Source organism: Strongylocentrotus purpuratus, unplaced genomic scaffold (assembly GCF_000002235.5).
Source record: "Strongylocentrotus purpuratus isolate Spur 01 unplaced genomic scaffold, Spur_5.0 spur5_scaffold_8, whole genome shotgun sequence".
NCBI lineage: Eukaryota > Metazoa > Echinodermata > Echinoidea > Camarodonta > Strongylocentrotidae > Strongylocentrotus > Strongylocentrotus purpuratus.
In genome coordinates, this window is record NW_022145614.1 from 17655880 (window position 1) to 17681534 (window position 25655).

The 25655-nt window shown below is 39.1% G+C and overlaps 1 protein-coding gene and 1 pseudogene across 1 annotated transcript; both read right to left on the bottom strand.

The window, feature by feature from the left end:
* Nucleotides 1–5341: 5341 nt before the first annotated feature.
* On the bottom strand, nt 5342–9771 carry LOC588427 (annotated as a pseudogene).
* Nucleotides 9772–9793: 22 nt separating this feature from the next.
* Nucleotides 9794–13055, bottom strand: LOC115920376 (NFX1-type zinc finger-containing protein 1-like). Its single transcript, XM_030976077.1, has 3 exons — nt 13028–13055; nt 9949–11639; nt 9794–9799 (listed from the first exon to the last, which is right to left on the bottom strand). Exons 1-3 carry the CDS (start codon nt 13053–13055, stop codon nt 9794–9796), a joined length of 1725 nt encoding a protein of 574 aa, XP_030831937.1.
* Nucleotides 13056–25655: the final 12600 nt, after the last annotated feature.

The window sequence follows — 25655 nt, forward strand, 5'->3', positions numbered from 1 at the left end:
TAATTTCACATAACATCATGTCATTATATTAAAAAATAGCTTGGTCTAGTTGAATAATTCTACTTAGATTTAGAGCAGTTGATCAAACAAATTATAATAAACACAGTTGAAGAAGAAGAAAAGGAAGAGGTAAAATAAATTATGAAATATTGTATCCTATTTGCCCATATAGGTTGAAAGAGGCATGTGTCAATTAATATCTAGCCAAAGGACGTTAGCGCTGGGCTGAGATTCGAACCCTAGGACTGAGGGCCGAGTGAATGAACCATTATACCACAACACCTCCACAGTATATGGAGGTGTCGTAATAAAAAAAAGCATCAATTAAATGAGCCTACTACGATTCAGATATTATGAATGATATAATATATGCTCTGTCACCCGAACTCCTCTTTGTTTTTAAAGTATACTTACTCTACTTTTGCTTTTTCAAGGGTATTGCTTCTTCTGCAATGCTGTGTATAAATTCTACATATTACTTATTATTATAAAATTTGTATTTTCTTGGATATGAAAATAACTGAATGACAATAAACTGACGCGATTCACCCAGAAATGAAAGAGCGTGACCTTTGGCGATTAGTTGGCTTGTGTCATCATCAACGTATGCTTGCATTGAGGCTGAAATATTTTATATCTTGCTTTGATCAGAATACAGCAGTATATCTTACAGATTATACAGAACGAAGTATACATACTACAGTATAGTTTTCAAGTTACTGCAATAATGACGTATGTACAAGCATAATGCAAATGTAAAAGTAGCGTCAACTGATACACAGTGAATAGTCATGAGCACCCTTTTCTGAGAAGTCAAATTCATTCATTCCAACTGAATCTTGGGATAACAGCAATTTCGGTCATTTTATCAACGTGCTATCTAGCTTTTAAATGCTGAATATTTTACTTACCGAGACATTCATTTTGCAAATAAGGCGAGCCATGCAGGGGTTTTGTTTCAGGAGTATATTGGGCTTCTGATTTATGTTCGAAAACAACTGCCCCGTACTCCGACGATTTCACTGCATGTAGTTAAATTGATCTCTATCCCATCAAGGGAGTTACATCAGACTTTCAATCGTAGGCCTAGTAGTAGTTGTAATAGTAGTAGTAGTAGTAGTAGTAGTAGTAGTAGTAGTAGTGGTGGTGGTACAAGTGGTGGTCGTATATAGCAGCGGCAGCAATAGTAGAAAAAGAATTCATTATTACCATTATTTATTTGTTTTATTATTATCATCACCATCATTATTATCATTAATAGAACTAATCATCTTTATAATCACTATTATCATCATAATTATCTTCATCGTCATTATCATCACTATTACTACCATTATCATCATCATCAACATCAATATTCAAATTGTATTGATGACATGCATTACTTTTTCTACAAACCACTGTAATTATCTCATCGCAGTGAAATGTTGCTGTCGCACTTCCCATATTTATGATGAATGATGAATTATGATTTTGTTCCCTTCAAACGGGTTGACAAACTATATACAGTTAGTAATTTGTATTGTTTAGTGTCAATATTTGAAATCAATATCGTGAATTCGTGAAGCTGGAAGACAAACACTATGTTCAAATAATGTATGCCTTGGCCTAGATATGGTATTTGTAAATGAATAAAAGCTGCTCTTAGATTGTCTACATGCTATAGCGCAACATATGTCTGGATAAAGTGCACATACTTATACGGGCATTGCGAAATAATAAAAAAAAAAAGCGTTCGTATTCGATGCGAGAAATCGCATGGTCGCATGGTTTACACCCCCCCCCCCCCCCCCGCACACACACACACACACACCTACGGTTTTTTTTTTTTTTTTTTTTTCAATAGTTTTTTTTTATTGATTCCAAACAATACAAATTAACTTTAGAAATAAAATACAGTTGTTTTTCCTTGACATGAATGCAAAACATTTTTATTACACGATTTGTACGATTGATGAATACAAAAATGAAATCAGCTGAAACATAAAACAAAAATGAAATCAGCTGTAACATAAAACAAACAAAAAACATCCAACAAACACACAACTACCAAAAACACACAATTTATTAAAAAAAAGGAAAGAAAATGCAATAAATTTTCAATAATTCATTGCGTTTTACCCCGGTCCCCAATATTAAAATAATCATCTCTGTGCCCATGCCTTGAACTATAATGCATGGCCGTACAGAGGATTTTCTTTTTTTATGTTAGGGACAGGGGGGATTTCAATGAATGATTGAAAAATTATTGCATTTTCTTTGTGTGTTTTTTAAACATGGGCCCTCCCCAATCTTGTTTCCACTGCTCTTCTTCCTCTACTGTACTATATGTTTCTTGTAAAAAAAATTGTACTTTTCTTTTTACTTTTGCACAATTCAAAAATATTCCCTCTTTTTAACCTCTTATTCCTCTCAACATTTAGTGTCATGAAAATTAATTTCACTGCCATTTTATTTATATATAATTGTATCCCTAACCTTACATCCATAAACTCTAAAGAAATTACCACATAAAGTGTTTCCCCCGTAAGCAAATTGTTAAAAAATATCTTAAGCCAAATATACATGTATACTTATCCTGAATTATTTGTTAAAGTAAGCAGACTCCACCCCGTACCACACAACACATGCGAGCCACTCCCCTCCCGCCAACTTCCATCACCGAGAACTTATAAAAGAACGTACTGAAACCGGCTTCTCCGTTCCCGCTAAAACACAAACAAAAACTAACAAAAAATAAAATATTATCAAGCCTTAGCGAATACCCTTCCTTTTTACACCTTCCTAGTTAAATATACATGACCGATTCAAATACATCATGCACAGTAATAACTACTATATCAATACGAATGAACATTTTCTTTCCCTAATACAAAAAACAAAACAAATAACACAATTGAAATAGAGCAGGCAGATGATCTCTACAGCCTATTCAGTGGACACGTTCACAAGACATCTATACAATAGACCACCATGCCAACATAATCAAACACATTTATAGATTGCCTGTACTGTAACACAAAGCCCACAAGAGGCACGCTCCACATAGCAGCGAGCAAGCAAGCTAGACAGATCCTAAACAGACAGTAAAAAAAAAACACTTTAATCCCAATTGATTCTTAATGACCACTCCAGATCAAATAAAAATTCTATTTAGGTACTCAAAGCCACTAATTTCCTAAGTGTTTTCCTAAATTTAATGGTTGATATAACCTGGCATAACATAAACAAAACATTGAACTTCCATTGATAATCTTCACAACCTGCCGCATTAAACATACTTACATACTCAAAAGCTAATGAGGACATGGTTATACAATCATCCTACGGTACCCTTAAATAAATCATCACCAAAAATTTCCTCAATATATCACCACTGCCTTTTTTTCCATTCAAACCAACTACGGCAAAAAGGGAGACTATTTTGTCATCCCATGAAGCTCTAAAGTATAATGCAAACGGGTAATATTATATCTAACTATTCAAATAATGCGTTCGTATCCCAAGCCCGCCAGAAGCTCGCTCCACATAGCAAGCAAGGCAGATCCTAAACAAACAAGAAGAAAAACACAAACAATCCCAATTATTTCTTAAGCCTCGGCCACAAATGCCATTACGAACTGCTACGAACGCCGGACGAACGATTTTCAAACAATGGAAATTCGGACAGACAATTGAAAAACGGGGAGATTCGTACGAAATCATCGTTCGTACGAACCTTTGTGACCGTAGCATTAATGATCACATATCTTCTCTCTCTCACACACACACACACACATTCAAAATCCTAGATTCACACTTGAACAGACTTACACATATTTCGCCTGTTACTGTTTATCAATGACATGGTAGAAAAGAAACACACCTGTGTACTGTTGCCCATGAAGTTGAAATACTTTTTCTCGACCTCTTTTCAGGAAATAATTGTGAAAATATGATTTATTATTTATAGATGAAGATACAAATCTTTAGATTTTTATAGTTGTATAGATCCAAACGGCGGTAGAGAGTGATCAATAAAGCTCAAAGAAGATGTAAACTTTATCAAGATAAGTGTTACAATTAATTTTAATTAAAGGAGGTAAACAAAACTATTCCAATGTATGGGTAACATTGCATGCACTACTACAAATCGTTTCAATGCGTCTTCATTTCTATATTTCTCCATTTTGTTTATGTTTTGCTTTTCTCTGCATATCATAAATGGAAAATGTACTATGCATATATAGTGGCTTATTAAAATAAAATAAAAAATAATTACGAATCAAAAACAAAAACAGTTTTTAAATTTTCAATTAATAACACACAACTCTGTGACATATCCTTTAAGTAAATGGAACACACTCGATCATTGGGCTATGAGTTTTTCAATCTTTGAATTCAACTTTAATTCAGACATACAATATAACATATTCTTGATTTAATTTTGAAATAGATATTCATTGATTTTAAAAACTAAATTTATTTTCATTATTGCAAAGTTGAAACTTTGATTCGACAAGGTTATCAAAAATCAATGCTTGGAAACATTCAAAGTAATGATTAATATAAATTACAAAACGCTTGAATACAGCTCTGGCATAGCACCTGAAGAGCTCTCCGAACGCTGCTGAGATGTGTGAGATCACAGTATGGACATGATTTGCACAAGCAGACGATGTCCCATGACATCTAACACATTTCCAGTGCCTGTGTTTTCATCTTCTCTTGAGTTCTTTCTCTTACTTCACTACAGTCAGGCTAAATGTATAATCTATTGCCTCACTCTAAACCCCGCGCATGGTTTTATTTTGATGACAAATGCAGCGAAACAATAATAAAGGAATCTGTCGCTTGTAAACGAATTTAGACGCCATTGTATATTCAGATGCACACACCGCGGTATGTTCGGCGTTTCAAGAGGAAACAAATGCCGTCCTCAATATCATTCCGGGGGGGGGGGGGTTTCAATTTGAAAGTCCTGTTTCTTTTATTGTTAATTAACCCCTATCCTGTGTATTTACAAGCAAGATATTTTAGTTATCAGAATCGGGTCATATCCCCTTTTGAATGGGTTGATATGCCATTACATTTATATACACTAAACTCATTATAATTTGACAAATAATAGCTTTGAAATTATGTTCATTCTCTATGGAATGTCGTCTGCTTGGGTAGTATTGGTCCATATAGTGACGTCATTAAAACATCGTCATTTTTCGGGCGAATCTCTCGTATATCCCAGCTGCTATAGAGGTGGTTGTATTTGTACTTTTATAAAATCACCCGATATGTAGTTGACCTGAAACTTTTACGATGGCCATCTGTTAGCTTACCAGTTTCTAGTGATACATTAGTTGACATATTTGTGATTTTCTTTCAATTTCACCTTTAAAGTCAACAAAGCTTTTACACGTTTACAGTTTTCATAACCTTTCAAGTCATGAAGTGTGATAAATTACACATCTTTGAATGTTCATGAACAAGACCTCAGGATTTCAGACTGGCAATACAATAACTGGAAATCACGTCACGAGAAAGTGTAGTTGATTTCTTAAAGTTTGACGGTATACCTGTCGAAAACTGGTTATAAAATGCCGAACTTCTTAAATATTTAAACTGCATGAGAGGAATATCGGAGGAAGAAGGGGGGAGTTGCCTACGAGACATAGAATATTAGGACAGCCTGTCACCAAAATGTTATCAAGTATTGTGTTCTAATGCTAATTAATCAGGTCGAAATTATCCATGTTATTAGCTTCTTCAGACCAAGCTGGATATTGCGCCCCGTCCATCTCTGAAGCAACCATATTGCCCTCTGTCAGTCGGTGTTGGGTGCCCCCAATCCCTAGACCACACTCAGGGCAACTGCCCGTCTCTGTGGCCCCACCACATTCCCCGATGGCGTAGACATGCCCTCTGGGGCATTTATACCAATGACCTTTGGTCAGACCTATGGCGGCGACTATTTCCTTCCTCTCTTGTTCGCTAATTCCCAACCCACCGGACTTGGAATCAATTTTCTTGAGTAGACTTTTGACCTCATCTGCTCGCTGGGCAGTCATGACCTTCCCGCCAAAGAGTTGAAGCTCGGCGGCCTTCACCTCTTGGCTGGCTTTGTCATGAGCAGCTGGTTTCTCGACCAGGGTCCGGAAGAGATTCAGGGCTAGGTGGAGCCTCTTTGCTTCCCTGTTGGCGTCATCAGTCTGCTGCTGGGACATCCTGTCGATGGGCTCCTGGCACAACCACGTCTGCAGGATAAATATATCATTCTTCATCTGCTTCACGTACTGCTGATTTAGGGATGGAGATCGCAGCGATTGCAATGCTTCAGCCCGGTCTCTTATTTCCTCGAGAAAACGGACTCTATTTTTCAAAGCGGTGATTTGTCCATGGCTCAACGCAGACGTCGAACTGACCATGTCGTAGAAGCGGCGGGCATCCATCGTTTGAAGGAAAAGTTTCTCATCGCTTGCGATGTCGAACATTTCCATGTTCTCAACTTCTTGAAGTTTTTCTTGTAGGTTCCGACGGAGATGGTGGATTGTGTTTTCGTCGCCGAAGATATTTCTTTTAACAGCATTTATATCATCCAGTGCTTGTTTGATGAGGTTTCCGAATCGCAGATTACGTCTGATCGGTGTTGTGCACCATGGACACTCTTTCAGCTGTCAAATGAAAACAAAAAGATTCAGATTTTTGTTAGTATACTAAAGCATTGTCGTTTCAATTCCTCTCAAATGTATCACTTACTTGCGTTTTGAAAAATATGCTGGGATAGAATATGTCATCTTCAAATTACTTGAACCTCTTTCTTTTTCTGTTTTTATTGAAGCAATGAAACCAAGATTATTTAGATCACGTGAAAATATCTTAGGCTAAAGAGGCAAACTCTAATTATTCTAAAATTGTGCCAATCCAAAAATGAAAAGTCGTCAAAAATTTCCTTTAATCAAAATTATTTTCCAGCGCGTTCTCAGTGTAAATGTATACAGATCACATAAGTCTTCGAAGGAGCTGAAGAAATAAATTAAAGACCAAACATTATTCTTGGCTACCTTAATGGAGATCGTTTCTGACGAGTCCTTGCTTCCACTATCCGTCTTCATCCATTGGTCCAGGCCTTTTGCTTCAATCACATGCTTACAGTCCTCTAACTCCACAAACCTGAACAGGAGAGATGATGTGGACGGAAAGCTTATTTCCCTGATTGATCTATTTCAATTCATATGTCACTACTAAAATAATTTGTGTTAAATCATTGACATTTTTAAATTGATGGCACACGTAATTAAAAAGTATAGGTAAGATTTGTATAATATACATGTTTTGTCGTTATTTATCGTTATTCTCTCTTTTTTATCTTTTTTGTTGCTTATCAACACAGCAAGCATTTGCAAGTAAATCTCACCGAGCATTATCGTCGTCTTCATCGCCAAAGAGGATCATAGTAACTTCCTCCTTATCACAGATTCTGCACTTCTTGGGGCATGGTTCGCCACAGAGTCCGATGCAAGGGTGGCCACACTTCAGCAGGAGTGTACAAGGGTCATCACACGCACGTCTGTCGCATGGTTTTCCACATTGTGCCCCACAGCGAAAATGTTGACATCGCCAGATGCACCTCTCTGCACACGGGACACAAGGTTCTCCACAATTTTTCTTGCATTTGCTATGTTGACATCTGTTCTCGCACTTCCTTGAGCACGGTGGACAATCCGCAGCACATGTCGACCGGCATGGGTGACCGCAAACGAGTGTACGACCACAACTTTCTTGGCAGAATACATGAAGACGCCCTTGGTGGCACTTGCCGCATGAGCCCTTGCAGGAATGTTCACAACTCAAAATCTTATTACATGGTTCCGAACAGGACTCAGGACCAGCAGAGCATTTGGCGAGGACATTATGGCCACAAGGAAAGTCAGACCGACGAATTATTTCCTCGCAGAACATTGTACAGATCTTTCCACACGACTCCTTGCATTCATGCCCGCAATCCAGTCTCCTGCGGCATGGAGATTCGCAAATTACTTCTGAGCTGCTGTTGTAGCAAGGCACTTTCTGAAGGTGACCACAAGGCAGTGTCTGATCGGCAGATTTTTTGCACTGCGTGTCACAAGGCTGGTAGCACTGTTTCATGCATCGATGACCTGAGGGGCAAATTGTTCGAGTACACTTTTGACGGCACTTGTGGTTCTCATGTTTCATGTCGGTAGTGTGGCAAGGCATTCGGCAAACATGACCACAGGTAAGACGTGCCTCACATGGTAAGGAACAACCTCCTTCTGGGACTTTTGAGAAATCCGCCTCACTTGATACCTCATTTTGTGTCCCAATGTGATTTCTGCACTGAAGCACAAGGGATTTTCCGATGGTGCCATATGTTTCAGCTTCCTTCACGATTTCCCTCCACAAGTTTGGCCCACTTGGGTTTTGTTGTGCGAGGAGTTTGAAATTTCCGATGCAGTAGAGACCCTTTCTTGCTCTCGAGAGCGCTACGCAGATTCTGTTGTCGATCTTCAAGAAGCCAGCACTTCCCTCCTTGTTGCTGCGAACGAGAGAGAGTAAAATTATGTCGTTTTCTTCTCCCTGGAAGTTGTCAACTGTAGCAACCCGGACACCTTCAAAGTCACTCTTTTTCATCCTACTCTTGAAGGCAAAGAGTTGACCGGAATAAGTAGTCAATATGGTGATCTGCTCTGGAAGGTAGCCCTGCTGCAAGAAGTACCTACAAAGTCCTACCAAGAACTTGGCCTCGTGAATGTTGGAGTGACTCTTCATTTCATCCACAGAATCTTCTTCCATTTCATGATGAATGAAGAAGATGTTCTTCATAACTCCGTGGATATCATCAAACACCCTCACAGAGTCGTCATCTTGGAGATATGGGTACAGTCTTTCCATCCTCATGAGTCGAGAAATTTCAGGCCTCATCCTATGCTGTAGGATCAAGCGCTGGTGAGGAACACCATTGTTTATCATACGTTCAAACAGAGATATGTCCAGGTTATACTGCGTAGCTAATTTGAAGACCGTAGGACTTGGCCGAAGTTGTTGGTGATCTCCAATCAATATGAGATGTTGACATGACTCAGTCAATGCAGTCACAATATGGGCTTCTAGGACCTCTGCAGCTTCCTCGACCACCATAATCCTCGGCTGGATTCTCTGAAGTAGCATATGGAACTTTGCAGCTCCAGTTGTTGTCATTCCAACGACCGAGGCATTTTTGAGGATCTCATAATCTTCTTGACTGCGTGCCTCTCGTAGCTCCTGACAAACATTTGTGAATTGCCGTTGCATCTCCACGAGCTGACGATGAGATTCTTGGCGATGTAAATGAGCCCAATACCGGTATAATCTCCATCGCTTTCCTTCTCCAAGACCCCAGACGTCCCTAACAGTGTTTGCCTCTTGGTCGGACATTCTTTCATTACTCCTGAGCTTTCTCTCCAAGTTGTGCTTCCTATGGCTGAGCTCCCGTTTGTCTTGTTGACACCCTCCCACATCCAAGTTTTCAAGATCGTCAATTCGAAAAGCCAAAGTGCCATCATCAGAGTTAGCATTCGCATCGCCTGTGAATATTCTATCTCGTGTGTAGTCAACGTCCAGGCGTCTCATCTCGTCAAGAACATCCGCCTCCTCTAAGATATTGAGCTCTTCTTCTCCTTCGTTTTTTTCTTCTTCTTCATTTGGTGGTCCGTTATCTTCAGGAACATCAAGCTCCTCAGGTGGAAATGTCATCCGAATATCACCAAGGAGCCAATGGACAAGAAATGATTTGCCACCTTCTTCAAAGATATTTCCTTGGTTAAGGCTGGATTCTTGTGCGTCAGTCATGTGCTTCATAAGTACTCGTTCATGAAGTAGGCCCTTCTTCGTATGGTTAAGCTTGTTCTGAAGGCCTTTGACTTCTCTCCCAAGACTTTCGATTTCTCCATGAACCTCCCCAATTCTACGTCTCACGTGTCGAGGTGTCTCTTCTCGAAGCTTTGAGCTTCTGAGTGAATTGAGGTTGAACCGCTTCAGAGCCTCGCTAGAACTTCGGCCACCAACTCTCACGATACCTTCACTGCTATAAGTTGCAACTCCTTCCAGAAACTGATCTAAAGCATGGTTTGTACAGCAGACGAGTAGGATTGGTTTGTTCGCACGGCCTGTACGTCCGGTCAGTCCTAGAACTTGAGCTTCTTTCCAAATACGCTTGTTTTGGAGAAGAGTGTGAACTATCTTCAACCCGATGTAGGTTTTTCCAGTGCCAGGTGGGCCTTGTATGACCGTCATCTCTTGAGTAAGTGCTGCTTGCACGGCTCGAAGCTGGGACTCGTCAAGACCAGTGTTCCCTAGTCTCGTCCATTCACGATCATCGAGAATTCTCACGGTCTTTATACGCATTGCAGTTTGATTTGCGTTTGGAACATCACCAGAGACGATGGGTGATAGGTCATATTCAATGGAGCGATCGTTCCGGATGTAGGCAGGTGGACGAATATTTGGTGATGCTGAGATGATGTAATCAGTTAAGGGCATTGATTGCTCAGTGACATGTTGTATGCGACTCAGGACATGTCGGTAAGCTTCGAAGTATGCTGAAGACTCTGCCATGATGAATGTCTTTTCAGTGAAGATCTCTGCAATTTCTTCGTCCCTCTCGAGCTTGATTTCAATGAAGCCTTTAGCCAAATCATCAAGCTTTCGGTTTGCAACTGTGCCGAAGACGAGGGTCTTGAAATCATCAGGTGACAAGATGACGAGTGAACCATAGATCAGTCGCTTCGAAGATTGCCAACGAACGCCTTTGAGTTTAGACTCATCGAAGTGAATCCTGAAAGTAACTCCACTCTGTGAGTACAGTGGTTCGTCCAGTGTTACATCATAGTATATACGAATGTCTTCGTAGCGTTTGTCGTGCTTTCCTGGTCGGGCTGTTGATATATATTCACTAATGCCTTTTCTAAGTGGGCGGACAAAGTCTTCTCGAAGAAGACGAAATTGGACGTCAAGATAATGTTCGACATTTTCATACTTTCCCTTTTTAATGTTTGCTCGAAGGTAAGGACGAAAGGAATCTGTCAGTTCATTGGAGGTTGGAAACACACTATGCTTACGGAAATTTGTTGGAGGAGGTGCTATGGGTTCGATGTCCGTACGTGGCTTCTTCAGCATTTCCTGTTGGATTGTCTCATGAAATTTCACAAGTTGGCGTACCTCTTCTTGAATTGTCTCATTGACAAGTATTTTACTTTTCTCTGCGTATCTGACAGCATCTTCAAGGAGTGTCGCAGCAACTTCAACATCTGCCAAGTACCTTGGAAGGCGTTGCTGTAGCTGTGACAGGACATTTGCGATACCCTGAATACATCTAGGCAAAACTCGCAGTTTTGTGTTGCTTCTCTCGGTCCTCATCCCAATGAGATGGAGGGTGAGATGCCTGCTGATGAAGTGGTTCCTTCCGAGCATATCTAACAGCATGTTGATAGTTTCATTGGACGCCTGCGCCTGGCAGACATGGTGAAAAACCTGAAACAATAGCGAGATCAGGTCATAGCGTATATCCGTCAATTCTAGAAGCTTGCCCAAACCTTGCTTGAGAGAACCTAACTCTTGTACTGCGTCGTCGGGGTCTTTCAAAAGGAGCTGTTCCAATGTTTTATAGCCTAGAGGACGAAATACACGAGGGCCCCTTGCTTGGTTGTGGTTAGGTTCGCCCCTTCGATTCCTACATTTTTGAAAATGTAATAAAGAACAAACACAAGTAATCAGCAACGTTTATATTCTACGTATTTAGAAGAATGAAAAGTCATTTGTATATTTCCATACGGGTTGTACCCAAACTAATGCGAAGAGATATTAATTGGTAACATATCAAAATAAGACGACAATCCTCATTGAAATTTCGTAGACTATGATGTAGAAGTGTTTCCTGAACTAGATGTGGATTTCAAAAGGTTTTATGCTACAACTGCACAGTTATGACTGTTTTTGGTACAAGTTAACGTATACATTTCGCTTCTGCATTTCCCAACAAGCATTTAAATCGTTATAAATATAATTTCTTGGTGAAATCACAACTGAACGTGACGATTCCAGATTTAAAATACAGCATTCGTCAATTGTCATAAATATGAGACATAGATTTATTCATAATTCCTGCAAAGTTCTACAGAATTTGATGTTGGCTGCAAAAGAGAAATAGTATCTTTAAGACATGCATTCTCAAGAGATTCATTAACATTGATTAACATGTCTCTCCGCATTATATGTATAGGATTTGATATGACCATTATTTCTCTATATAAAGACAATGAAGACATTATTTTACCGTAATGCTTGCGTAAATTACATTAATCCTAAGACCTTGTAAAATTCACGCAAATATTAGGAGATATTACTACAACATTACCGAAGGATTTTCGCTGAGGACGGATGAGCACTTATTAAAGATGTTACCAATCAAATTCTCGTTACATTTTTAGACACCCCATATGCTAGTCCATGTGCAAAGTTCAGTCAGTGACTTCTTTTCAAAACTTTAAACATGTGAGGTATAATAATTCTTTTACCCAGCACAATTCATTTTAAGTTAGTAAAACTAATAGATATCATGCCGTGTAAGGGTGCAACATTCATCCAATTATCCCTTGTAAGGTCTATATTTTCTATATTAATCATATTAGAAAAAGGAACACCACCAAAAAATAGTCAATAATATGCTTTGGTTGCACAAATCCTCGCAAACTTTGAGTTTAATTCTGCGACGGGGGAATAACAATGTCGTCGATTGTCCCAAAAGTTATTTATGAAATAAACGTCACTTTCATAAAGGTCTGTAGCCATTTTCGGGAAATACATTTGGCGTTTTATGATTCATGTACCTCAGTCAAACTGTCCGCAAACGACATCAACAAATAAATTCTTGACCATTCAGTGTAAAATGCTTTCTATACATGCGTCTACCGTAATTTCTTTGTGTTCTATTGTCCTTCTGAAGTCGGTCTTGTCAGTGTGACTGAGGTATCAGAGGTCGTTTAAAATAGCGGCTCACCCGTTTCCCTGAGCTGCAGCATCGTCATGTTTCTGTTCTTCTCCTCTTGGACGGTTGCCTATTCCTCCTTCTCTTGCTCCCTGTTCTCCTCTTCTCCGATGGTGATCTTTTCCGTCTTCCTCTTTATCCCTTCTCCATCCCCCCGCTCCACGGTCACCTGCTCTGGCATCCCTTCCGTCTCTCCATCTTCCTCTTTCTTCCACTCTCCTATCTCGACGTCCTCCGTCTTCGTCCCTGTCTCTCCTCCATCCTGCCCTATCTTCTCCTCGCCCCCCTCTATCTTTGCCACCTTGGTAGCCGACCCGGTGTCCACCTCTCCCATGTTCTATCCTCCAAGGTGTGTTCTTTACGTTACGTCTTCTAGAGCAGAACATAAACAACATTATGATTTACCGAGAGAACAATTACCACTCGGTATATATGTATGGTTTTATTTCAATAATAGCATTAAATTCATTGCATACCCGTTGTCTTACAGAACATCCTATTTCATCAACAAAGTAAGTCTCGGTTAACACCTAATGTTTACGATTCAATGTTAATGATTCGTAATACTCTATTAGGCCTTCCCAATAAATCCAGAGACGGTGGTAATCATGGAGCTACCAATCAGTCGTTAGGCTCGACCAGCTAAGGTGTTTGGGCTCCATGAAACATGCTTCGGCCCCAAGTGATCCTCGGTCAACTTCTTACAACAACCAAACTCGTAGCTTCCACTATGCCTAACCCGACACCTAACACTTAATATTATCTTGGTTAAAATAAGAATCTGAAGCAAAGGTTGCCGGAGCAATACCGGGATCATCTTTTATCTGGAATTTATAAACTGGAATCATTATTGTCCAAGGAAGCTAGTTTTCTTAGAGACGATGATTTGGGGGAAGTTGTCCGATGTTACTTGTCCAGCTAAAGGCGGCTGATCTCCGATAGTTGTGTGAGGAGGCAGAAGGATGCAATTTTTGCCTCCGGTTTGAATTTCTTATTAATGTTTCATTTGGCGGTTCATTATAATTATACAAAGCATAAAATATACATACTTATCGACATTTTCTCGTTAGTACGCCTATTATTTATTTATTCCGCAGTTTTTCTTTCCCTTTTACAAGGGTAAAAATAAGCCGTTTATTATATATTTAGTAAGTGCACGGCACACAAGAAACCCGCGTTTATTTACCTATGATTGGCATAGACCAGACAAGATTTATTAATTATTGAATATAAATTCGGTATTTGTAAAAAAAAAAAAATATTACTTCCGAACGCTCATATTTTACTATGCATACTGGGATGAAAGTTCTATACTGCATGAAATTGACATCATATAATTATAGAATTTGGCATACGAGGCGAAAGCAGCTGTAGCATACCCCCCCCCCCCCCCCAGTGGCTTTCCATTTCCGCATCATATGTAGATGTAGGGAATGCGAGACAGTTTCATAGGTTTCACGGCAAACCGCTGCACAATACAATTGCATACCGTACAGACGATGGGGTGCGGGCGGGCGCGCGTGCGTGAAGTTAGCGACCGTCACTAACTTCACGCACGCGCGCCCGCACCCTTTTGTCGGTATACGGTATGATTCGTAGGCAATTGTAATTGTGCAGCGGTTTGCCAGGGAGATGTTTTAACTCTCATATCCCCGGGTTTGCCGTGAAACCTGTGAGAAAGTGTATATTATAATGTCTTCGTTTTTAGGGAAAATACTTCATAAAGATAAGAAAAATTGACACGAAAGGGCTAAGAAACATAACGACTTTTAAATCATGACTATTTTTGAACAATTGATGAAGATTTAGTTGATGTTTTAGTATATTTTAGTAAGTATCTCCACGCCGGAGTTACAGGTCAAAAATGGATACGAAAGTCCACTAGCGCCGTCAGTGTATTAGTAGCATGGTTTTGCATTGAAATGGACAGGTTTGTTAAAAATTTGTTGAGGGAATACGGGACGGACACCAGCAATAGACACTGCATCGTCCACGTCAGTGTTAAGTACATGGCACAAGAAAATAACGCTAATATATAGGATATGCCCTCTTTTTTAAACTGACGTAAAGAATGAAATACACTTCGTAATCAAAACGTACTCACTTAAAAGATCCCAGTTAAATAAAATATGCTCTAAACAATATAGTTCTGGACTTTTAAAACCTAAACAAATATAAGAAATTTAAACTAATGATGTCTAATGACGAAACAGACATAAACGCAATAACTATATTTATATTAACGAATAGACCTACTGAAAAAAAAAATCTACATAAACATAACATCCCCTCCCCCCGCAAAAAATAAACGAAGACAGAATTATATATGTTTGTTTGTTTGTTTTTATTTTTGAAATACATATATACATACAAGTTTTAAAAACATACATATAAAACACATTTTAAATGATAAGAAAGTAAGTAAATGTGTTACGTATAGACAAACGGTTGGATAGCCCCTTTCAGGACCATTTTCAAAATGGTCCTGTTCTTCCATGGGGTCCATAGTTTTCTAATCCAATTGGTCGTATGTATGTCAAGCGGAATGTATTTAAAGTTCAAGCCTTGTTTGTTTGACCTCGTATTTTCTTTCCTTTGCTCATTCACATTGTTGTTTATCTTTATACTGTTAATATATTTCGACTTTGCAATATCAACTCTTATATAAAATAGAGGTACCACCATTTAATAAATTAATGGATTATAGTTTTTTTTGGGGGGGGGGATTCTATTCATATGAAATATTAACTATTATTATATTATTAATCTTGCTTGTTGGGAAGGGAGAACAAACAGTGTTTCATGCAGGTTTGTATGCAACAGTGTATTATATTCCTGAAGAGGCCCGTGATCGTACGTATATTTTCTCAGCCATTTCTGTTTAATGTAATTTGGTACTTGTACCATAACATGTTTGTTAACTATATTGATAAACTATACCTTTGCTTGTCATTATCGTTCGTTAAGATCATACCGAGAATGACCCTACACGCTTGGATCTTAAGGAACAAAATGGAATTCGAATTTGAATTTGAACACACACTCACACACGAATATAGAGATATGTGTGCGTGTGTGGGTTGTGTTTGTAATCAAATGTTATTGATTATAATCCAAACGAATTGGATCATCCTCATTTTTTGTTTAATATCAATGGATAACTAAAGTCAAAAGTATAATGTAACAAAGATAATCGGGTGCAAATGTCAAAATTACAATAACAAAGGAATAGCAAAATTAACGTACTTCCACATGTCTCTTTTGGAATAAACAAATCTTTCTTCTTTTTTTTTCATTTCTTTCTATTGTCCTCTCCCCCCCCCCCCCCTCCCCCACCCCTCTTCTTTTTTTTGTAGCGGCATAGACGCCATGTTTTACAGAACTATGCGATTGGTATGGATCATGTTCTTTTTGTTTTCTTTCTTTGAGCGGGAGGTGGGGATCTTCTCACATACATCAGTATGTTACTGCCGTATTCAGCCTCTTTGTATAGTAGTCATACAAAGACTACTATACGAGTGACTTCGCGAGGCATGTGTAATACAACCTCGCAGTGGCGTATCCAGACATTGATAAAAAGATGAAGAAAATTTACGTCAGTTCCCCAAATGTCCATTGTCTGAAGGCAGGTTCCCAGAAGAAAAGTGAAATATATTTATGTGCACTTCTGTCCGTTGTTTTTAGACGTCCACTGACATCAAGATTGGATTGGGTTTTTATAAATGATTTTCTGAGCCTCAAAACGGGGCGGCGTATCGAATCCAACACCCTCGTTTCAATGATTAATCAAATATTTGATTTTGTATTGCTTTACACTTTAAATAATCACAGGATTGTCTGGGGTGCAAGGTCCATCTGCTCCATATATGTTGTATGTGTTATTTTGCGGATAATGTTACTTTCTGCTTTACCATTCATATTCCACAATAGAATGTTTCAGCACCGCGGGTCTTTGGTATTCCAGTTCTCATGCATGTTCAATAAATATTGCGCAATGTCATCATGCAGGTGTGACGTGTCGGGATAGTCTTGCGCAATCCGCTAACATTCTGCCTCATGCAATATGCTGTTAATGTGGGGCACTCATGTTAAAGATAAATGAAACTAGAAGCTTTTTTTAACGTGGCGTTGCTGATCTTAAAAGAAAATTTCCTCAGTGAGTAAGCTTCTCAACTCATATTAGGTCCTATCAATCCAGTAGTCCAAATAGAATAGGTTGAGTTTAGTGGCGTGCTAAAGGTGGAATGGGCGGCTCCAGAAATTTGTAAAAAAGGGGGAGAAGCAATTTATAAAAACACCCACTGGTACTCTTTAGTCAAGCCAAAAAGGGAAGTACAAACGCTTGTGACCCACCCATCACCCCCCCCCCCTTTCCCAGAAAGCGCCCCTGCATGGGTCTAGTAAACAGAAGGCACTGTCATTATGTGGGTCCAGTGAGGTGGAGACGTGTCATATCGCCTTCTTTTCACCAAACACCCGCCCCCTTTCTCTCTCTCTCTCTCTCTCTTTATTTCCTCTACGATTCGACTGAGGACCCCCCCCCCCCCTCCCGTAGACCTCTAAAGACTACGCAAACAAATGAGTCCCCTGTCCATCATCCCGGAACCCCATACAATGATTCTTTGATTCATCATCTCTCAAGTTTTGACTGAAAGTAAACTCAATGCAAATTATATCCACGATGTTTTACAGCAGCATCCTGATCCCACATCCCAAACCGCCAACCTACACATTAACCACGGTATCCCTTTTTTCATTGATTACTAGTTCTTCCATTTTTGTTTTTATCTTTATTGTAATACCTCTGTCATTATTTTCATCATCACGCCTATCACAACTTATTTACCATAAAGATATCAATGATCATGTCAGATCAATAGCACATTGTAGATTTGTCCTGAAAGGTACAATTGGTAATCCGTGATGCAAATGAAAAAAAGACTACCTCACATCGTGAATATGAGGTGATAGTTGACAGAATATTTGGTAGTTGGAATGAGCTGAAGCCTCTAAGACCCCCCCCCCCTCCCGTCCGACACACACACAAACTGACAAACACATTTATTGCCTCGTATGTATGACCCCCCCCCCCCCCCCCGTCACTATTGTAGATGGATCAACGCCCCTGCATATGAGGGAAACCACTAACTCGATACACAGTAGAACAAAGTTCGGATATATTAGCTTCATCAGTTTATTCATATTCTGATTCGTTACATGATTCTTAACAACAGGACAAAAAAAGAACAATTTCTGCCCTTTCATATGACACCTCAATCAGGAAAAATGAGCCAGGAATAACAAAGTAATGCTTGCATTTCCATAATTTGATTAAACGACTTTGTTTTCACTACCTGCCTGCCGTAGCAACAAACAGAGTTGACAAAGACTTAACTTCGTTTCGTTAACGATCAGCCATGCACAAAGAAGACGAACGACTTGGTTTAATTATTTTGTTCCTAATATGCAAATTTTTCTGTTGAAACCTAATAATTATGCAAAATGCTAGTTTTATTCATTTTACAGAAAACTCTACACATTTGTTTGTAGATTTGTGACTTTCTCACTGTAGAATGATATTTATACACTACTCATCTGCATATCACTGCTCATTTCCACACAAAAAATGAATATTCATAATTCATCATTTTATATTCTTATGTATTTTTTTTTTTTTTACAGTAGGTTACTGTGTCGCTTTTTAGAATCGGTTTGATGTGAATCTATTCATATTGATTCATGCTTGTGTTATGAAAACCTTTTATTCACAAAAAACGATTTTTAAGTCAACATTGTACAAATGTGTCGAGTCGCTGAAAAAGGACTGGATACAACATTTACGGGGCTTTTTATGTACAATTTCTATTAAATTGATTCATTTCTACTTTATTACAAGTAGGTGTCGCCATTAAAAACATATATATATATTTGTTTCCTATTTAGCTGTTACAGACATTATCATGCGTAGGAGAATATCGGCTCAAATAGGCCTATATAAATAAAACATGCAAAGCGGTCTATATTAAAGCCTGTCTGTACTACTTGTAGATACTTGCGCCCTCTATATAACCAACAATGCCTAAGTGGTGACCGTTGATTCCCCATGGTCTCCTTTTTCCTTTGTTTAGTGAGAGCTGATTTGATCAGATAACCACCTGCAGGGAGGTCTTATCCCTCCTGGTTAAACTAGTGCAGACGGACAGGCTTTAAAGAAAGGTAGTGTGTCCCTTTTCAGCAACGGTACTCACTCCTTCACGGTTTGGTACTATACCTGGTATTTTCATGTGTCCGATAGTCCTCTCTTCTAGATCTATCTGCGTCCTGATCAACGTATCCCCCTCTTTGGCAGCTTCGTTGTCCGTCGCGTTGTCTGTCGTTGTACCGCTGGCGGAATGGGCCTCCTCTGTTACCTCGTTCGTTGTCTCTTTCGCCTCTCACTTCCCTTCCAGCTCCCATCTCTCCACCATTTCCCCTTGTTCTTTCAACTTCTGTTTCGCTTCCTCCTCTTCGGAGGTTTTCTCCCCTGAATCTTTTAGCCACCGTGGCGTCTCCGCTGTCATGACTTAATTCCCTCCTCTTCTGTCTTTTCTCCATGACGTTATCTTCACCCGTTAAACCGCCTCTTCCTTGTCGTCTGGTCCCATCCCTTCGAAATGCTCTTCGTCTACTCTTCTCACGGTCATCTCTCGAGTTAGGACGATACGCAAAACGTACTCCGTTGTCATCGCCATCATCCCCCATCTTTGTCAACTTCCAGATACCTACAGTATATATAGAAACATATGATTAAGTTAAATATGAATTAGGTTTTATAACACATTTGATTTTATTTGAATTGAATTAATCTATTGGCTTATTATAGCTATTCAATCATACATACTAATGCCCATTATTGTGCCATTGACACTACTATTTTTGGCAATAGAGTACATTGGCCTAAGTAATATTTTTGTTTTTTAAATTTAAAGGTTACATGCTGATGGCATAGATGATCAACATTCAATTGATATAGGAGGGGCTGCAGCGTAGGTTTAATGTCGTTTAGGCCCTAATTTAAAATTGAAAAACAAATAGGAAAGGAAGCGAGTGACTGGCAAAGTAAGATTGAGAAAATAGGAGAGCGCTGGTATTCTAATTACTACAATCGCCATACTCGTCGATATGACATGACAGAGGTTGATTAGTTATGATGACAAGTCATAGAAGACTTTTTTGTTGTTGTAAAAACCTCAACAAAGTCAAGTAAACTTAAGCCTTGTTTAAATGTATCAATATTTTCACCAGTTAACTTACGACAACCTGGATTAGGAAGAATCCCTGTCAGTTTTAGATAATTGAAAGATACATGTAGGTAATTGAGTATAAATTGGGAAATAGTAACTTATAGCTGAGATTATATACCAGAAATAGCTTTAACATACATATTTGTAAATATATTAGCTATAAGCGAGGCTGTTGTCTTTGATATTCGAGTAGGCTTATTTTTGAGAGGCATTTAGGATTGTGAGGACAAAGTGTCCATAAATTCATTGCTGAATAGAATGGGAAGACAAATTAACAAAAAGAATGCAAGGGCCCCCAGCCTACCCCCCCCCCCCAAAAAAAAGAAGAATATCCTAGATCATCTCCTCGAATTCATAATACCTCGTTTCTTTACTGAGATCATATACGGGGACGGATTTGTATGCCATCCTGTGTTTCTCTCTTTTGCTCTTTTTTTTCGGACAAGGGTAAATTCATTAATAGTGATGGTAGTGTTGCTTTACTATGTGGACGCAAACACTGATTTTCCAAGTCAACACACTCAAATAAACCCAAAACCTGACTTGTTAAACCATTCCCGACCCCAAAACACACACACACACACACGCGCGCACACACACACACACAACATAATTATGTACGTATACAAACACACTCACTTTCCCAGGCCAGCACACGCATCATAATTATAGTCATGAAACCAGTTGAAAGGACCTAAGAAAATCCTAAAAGAGGAAATAACGTTTATTATAAATACTATAACACGAAAGCAATATAAAACGTCAAAAACATAAAAGATTATGGGCATATGTTTAATCAAATTCAATGCCCTTTGGTAGTGCCTATGTTGTAGACACTGGCGTACTGATGTGGGAAGGCTTGGGGCAGTTGTACTGGATTACTATGTTTTTTTCGAACACAAGTACAGAGAAAGTGCTTTTTATTTTGTATATTATACTTTCTGAAAGGTTACCTTTGACTCCCGGGCACCCCAATGCTGGAAAGAAACACTATTTGTTTTTAACTTCACTTTTTCATGCAAAAATGTTTATTAATTTTGTTGCATGCACTCAAGTTAGATTGAGCGGATGGTATACATCATTTTATCGCAATTTCCAGAAACTGCCGCAACAAGCACTTCAGTGGGTAAACAGTCTACCAATGCCAGTACCAACTACAACTCTGCCGTATAGACGCTCTAACTCTTACAACAGCACGTTCGCTACAGTATCCATTCGATTCGCTCGTTATTAGCTTCAATCTCGTAGATAAAACAAAGCGCTTGAGCACTAAGGGATATCGTCATTTGAAAGAATATCTGGCTGATGGGGGTCACATCCCACCCACCCACCCACTCTCTCTCTCTCTCTCTCTCTCTCTTTCTCCTTCCCTTCCTCCCTATAGAGTACAGAAGTGTGACGTCACGTCAGCCAAGTTGTCATGGTTGCTGGCTCCAAACAGTTGTGTGCTGAACAATGGCGTAGAGTTGTATACCAGCGCCAAATATTGAATTTTGCCCTGCTCCAGCACATTGCTTGAATGATGTCGCGGTGAACATCATGAGAGGGTTCTGGTGTTTGGAACCAGTAACCTGGACGACGGGCGAATTATAACGATTGCACTTCGGTACTCTATATACCTCCCTCCTCCCTTTCTCTCTTACTGTACAACCATAGTATATCAGCTGTGTACGAATGCGAGCATTTCATTTCCTGTTCATGTATTTTGATATTTGATGACATACCATTGAACCATATTGCTTCCTTTTGAATAAGAATATAACGTAATGGCCCATGACTAATTCAATTGGAGTGTAAGAGGGAATTTCCAGAGTCAAATTTTAATTATGAGATGTATATAGTCAGGGTATAAATGCACGTGACCCTCAATTTAAGAGAACTAAATAAGTGACACAATATATATTGGTTGAATCGGGTCGATATTGAGGTCACTATTTCCATCTAATGAGAATCACTCCATTAATGTTAAAAACTAAGATACAATTTAATTGCCCCCCTTTTTTAAAGTTATCCCATTCGTCATAAATAAATCCCCACTGTTAAATGAAAGAGGCTTCAATAGCCATATAGGCATAATAGAGCTTATAGTTTATATATTAAAATAATAAAATATCAGTAGAGTCTTTTCACTTTCTTTCCTTTTAGCCATTCACCACCATCAGCCCCCCCCCCCTTCCATCCACAAACTCACCCGCCCAGACCCTTTTCCTCACAAACATCCTGAACAGAAGTACACTCGCTCGCTGGACGGACGATCGATATATTGATTAATTCGATTCATGAACATATTTCCAATGAAATATGTTCGCATTAGTCTCATGCTTCTGCTTTTTGGGGTGATATTTTTATTATCCTATTTTGGGAATTTATGGTACATTTTTTTAATCAATTTTCTTCTTTCCTTATTATCTTTATCAATTTTCTTCTTTCCTTATTTTCTTTGACATTTTCTCTTGTGATACGTTGTTTGGTGAAGAAAATTAATTTAAGCAATTAAGTAATTTGCTATATTAGGTAGATGTAAAGTACTCTAGCCTCATGAATAATCAACATAACAAAACAAACAGTATACCATAGTTGAAACGTAGTTTGTAGGCCCACATCTTGACCGTTATCGTCAATATCCGCATCCCTACTACCCCACCCCCCCCCCCCCCTACCCGGCTTAAAAAGCAATTGCCCACTGGTGGTGATGCGAATTTGTGTTCTGCCCCAAAAAAAATATTTGCTCTTTACGCCACTGACTATAAACATCATGTCCGGGTTACGTAATATATCATTTTTATGATATAATTATAATAAGACTGATACTAATAATAAATCTTGTTTTATTGGAATAACCTCATCGGTAGGCCTACTGTTATAATCAAAGTATTACCCCGTACTACTCCTTTAGTAATATTCGAGAATACAACTGATTACTGATTAAAATCTGTTCTGTTCATTTACCAAATTGGTCTTAATCCTTAGAGAAAATGATTAAAACAACTATTATACTCACCGATCACGAAAACCCTGATGACGTCATATCAGGAGCATCCTCCTTTGATTCCACACACTGATATTACCGGGAAATATCGAGCAACAACAGTTCAAGTGGCGATTTCCGTAGCGCCGTGATTCACAGTTAGGGCTATAACTCTGAAAACCGATGTTACTCGCTCCTTATATAACAGCTTTTTCGGTCAAACGAATATTCTGAAGTCATTGAATTAAAGATATTAGGAGCCTACAGTAATTAAGAGTCAGTGAGTTATACGTACTGTTGGACATATGGGCGAAGTGTCGTGGTATTAGAATAGGAGTGTAACCGTTTGTCTGATCTGTGCCGTGTCTAGCGTATCAAAGACACGCTTTATTATTAGAGCTGGGGAATTCCAAAAGCCCCGGTGTATGTAGGCCTATGTCAATACTAGATGTCATCACGAAATAGGTTTAAAGCATGAAGGCTGTTCACGATAATAATTTCACATAATATCATGTCACTATGTCTAAATATAGTTTGGTCTTGTCATTTCCACCTGCAATTAATCAAACATGACTAACACAAATAATGATAAAATAAGCATTGAAGAATAACAAAAAAGAGGATTTTTTGTTTAAATATTGTACCCATTTACCCTTAGGTTTAAGAATGGCATGCGTGGATTAATATCTAGCTGAAAGACATAAGTGCTGGGCTGGGATTCGAACCCTAGGACTGTGAGCCGAGTGAAAGAACCATCATACCACAACACCTCCACAGTATATGGAGGTGTCGTAATTGTAAAGACGTCAATGTAATAGGCATACCACGATTTATATATTATGAATGATATAATGAATGTTCTGTCACCTCTGTTTTTGTTTTGAGGTGTACTTATTCTACTTTTCTCTTTCAAAGGTATTGCTTGTTTTTATGATATTTCTTTATTTCAAATGCAATACTGTTGCGTATGAATTCTGCATAGTATTTATTAATATAACATTTGTAATTTCTTGAAAATGAAAAAAACTACATGTATTATGAAAATGAAATGAAAATGGAAAAACCTAACCCTATCCCCCGTCCCCGCCCCCACCCTCTGTAAGAACATTAGGTCAATGAATTTAAGAAAAAAATTGCACAGCGTGGTTTCATGATTGCAATTGAAAACCATACAACAATTTACATTCTTGTATTCCTTTGCGTGTATAGTATTCCAACAGAGCACGCCATACAGTATATATAATGTTACGAGAGAAAATTGAAAGACCGTGACCTTTGGCGATTAGTTCGCTTATGTCATCATCGAGGCTGAATTTATTCATATCATGCTTTGATCAAATATTATTTTTCTGCGGTACGATTGTATAGCCAGGCGCCAATCCAGGGGCGAGTGGGCCTTGCCCCCCCCTCCCCCCCCCCCCCCCCCCCGCGAAAAAAGAAAGAGAGAGAGAGAGAGAGAAGAAAAAAAGGAAAAGCAGGAAAAAGGAGAGAATGGGAAGGAAAAAAGAGGAAGAAAAAAAAGAAAAGAAGGGGATAGCAGTTGAATTTTCCCGCCTACAAGTTTTAGTTCGTGGGGCCAAAGGGCCCTTGTCTTCCACCCCCTAAGGGGCGAAGGAAGGAAAAGGAAAGAGGAGAACTAAAAGGGAACAAAAAAGAGGAAGAAGAAAAGAAAAGGGTGAAAAGAAGGGGAGAAAAGTTGCGATTAATCCCGCCAACAACGTGTGGATTGGGGGGCCGATAGGCCCATGCCTCCCCCCCCCCCCCCCCCAGCAATCCTAAAACAGAGAGAAGGAAGGGAAAGGAAATGGAAAGACAAAAAAAGAAAGAAGAAAGGTAGGAGAGATCAGTTACGATTTTTCCAGCCAACAAGATGAAGATCAGGGGGGCCCACTGGCGTACTGATGGGGGAGGGGGCTGGTGTGACAGATGCCCCCCCCCCAATATAAATCAAACGTGGTGTATTTCTAATTCGATACCGGTGATTTACAAATGTTGCTGAAATGACATTATTTTTCGAGATTTTTCCTCAATGTTTAGTAAATTATACTTTTGTATGCGTTTGTTGAAAAATGGTAAATTCATGAAGAAAGAAAAAATGAAAAGTGACCTGCCTTTGTCACAAATAATAAGGTGTCAAAATTTGCTCATCTGACCGTGATTAAAAGCCTAAAACCCCTGAGCTTCCGGGGGCTCTGCCCCCTGAATTCCACCTAGGGCCCTAAGGCGGGCACCTGGATGCTCATCTGACGGTAATTTAATGCTTAAAAACCCGTGAAGCCCTGGGGGCTCCGTCCCCTTGACCCCACACCAAATAGTGACTCGCCAGTGTCACAAATATGGTATCAAAATATGCTCATCTAACCATCATTATACAAGTCCTGTCGCTCAT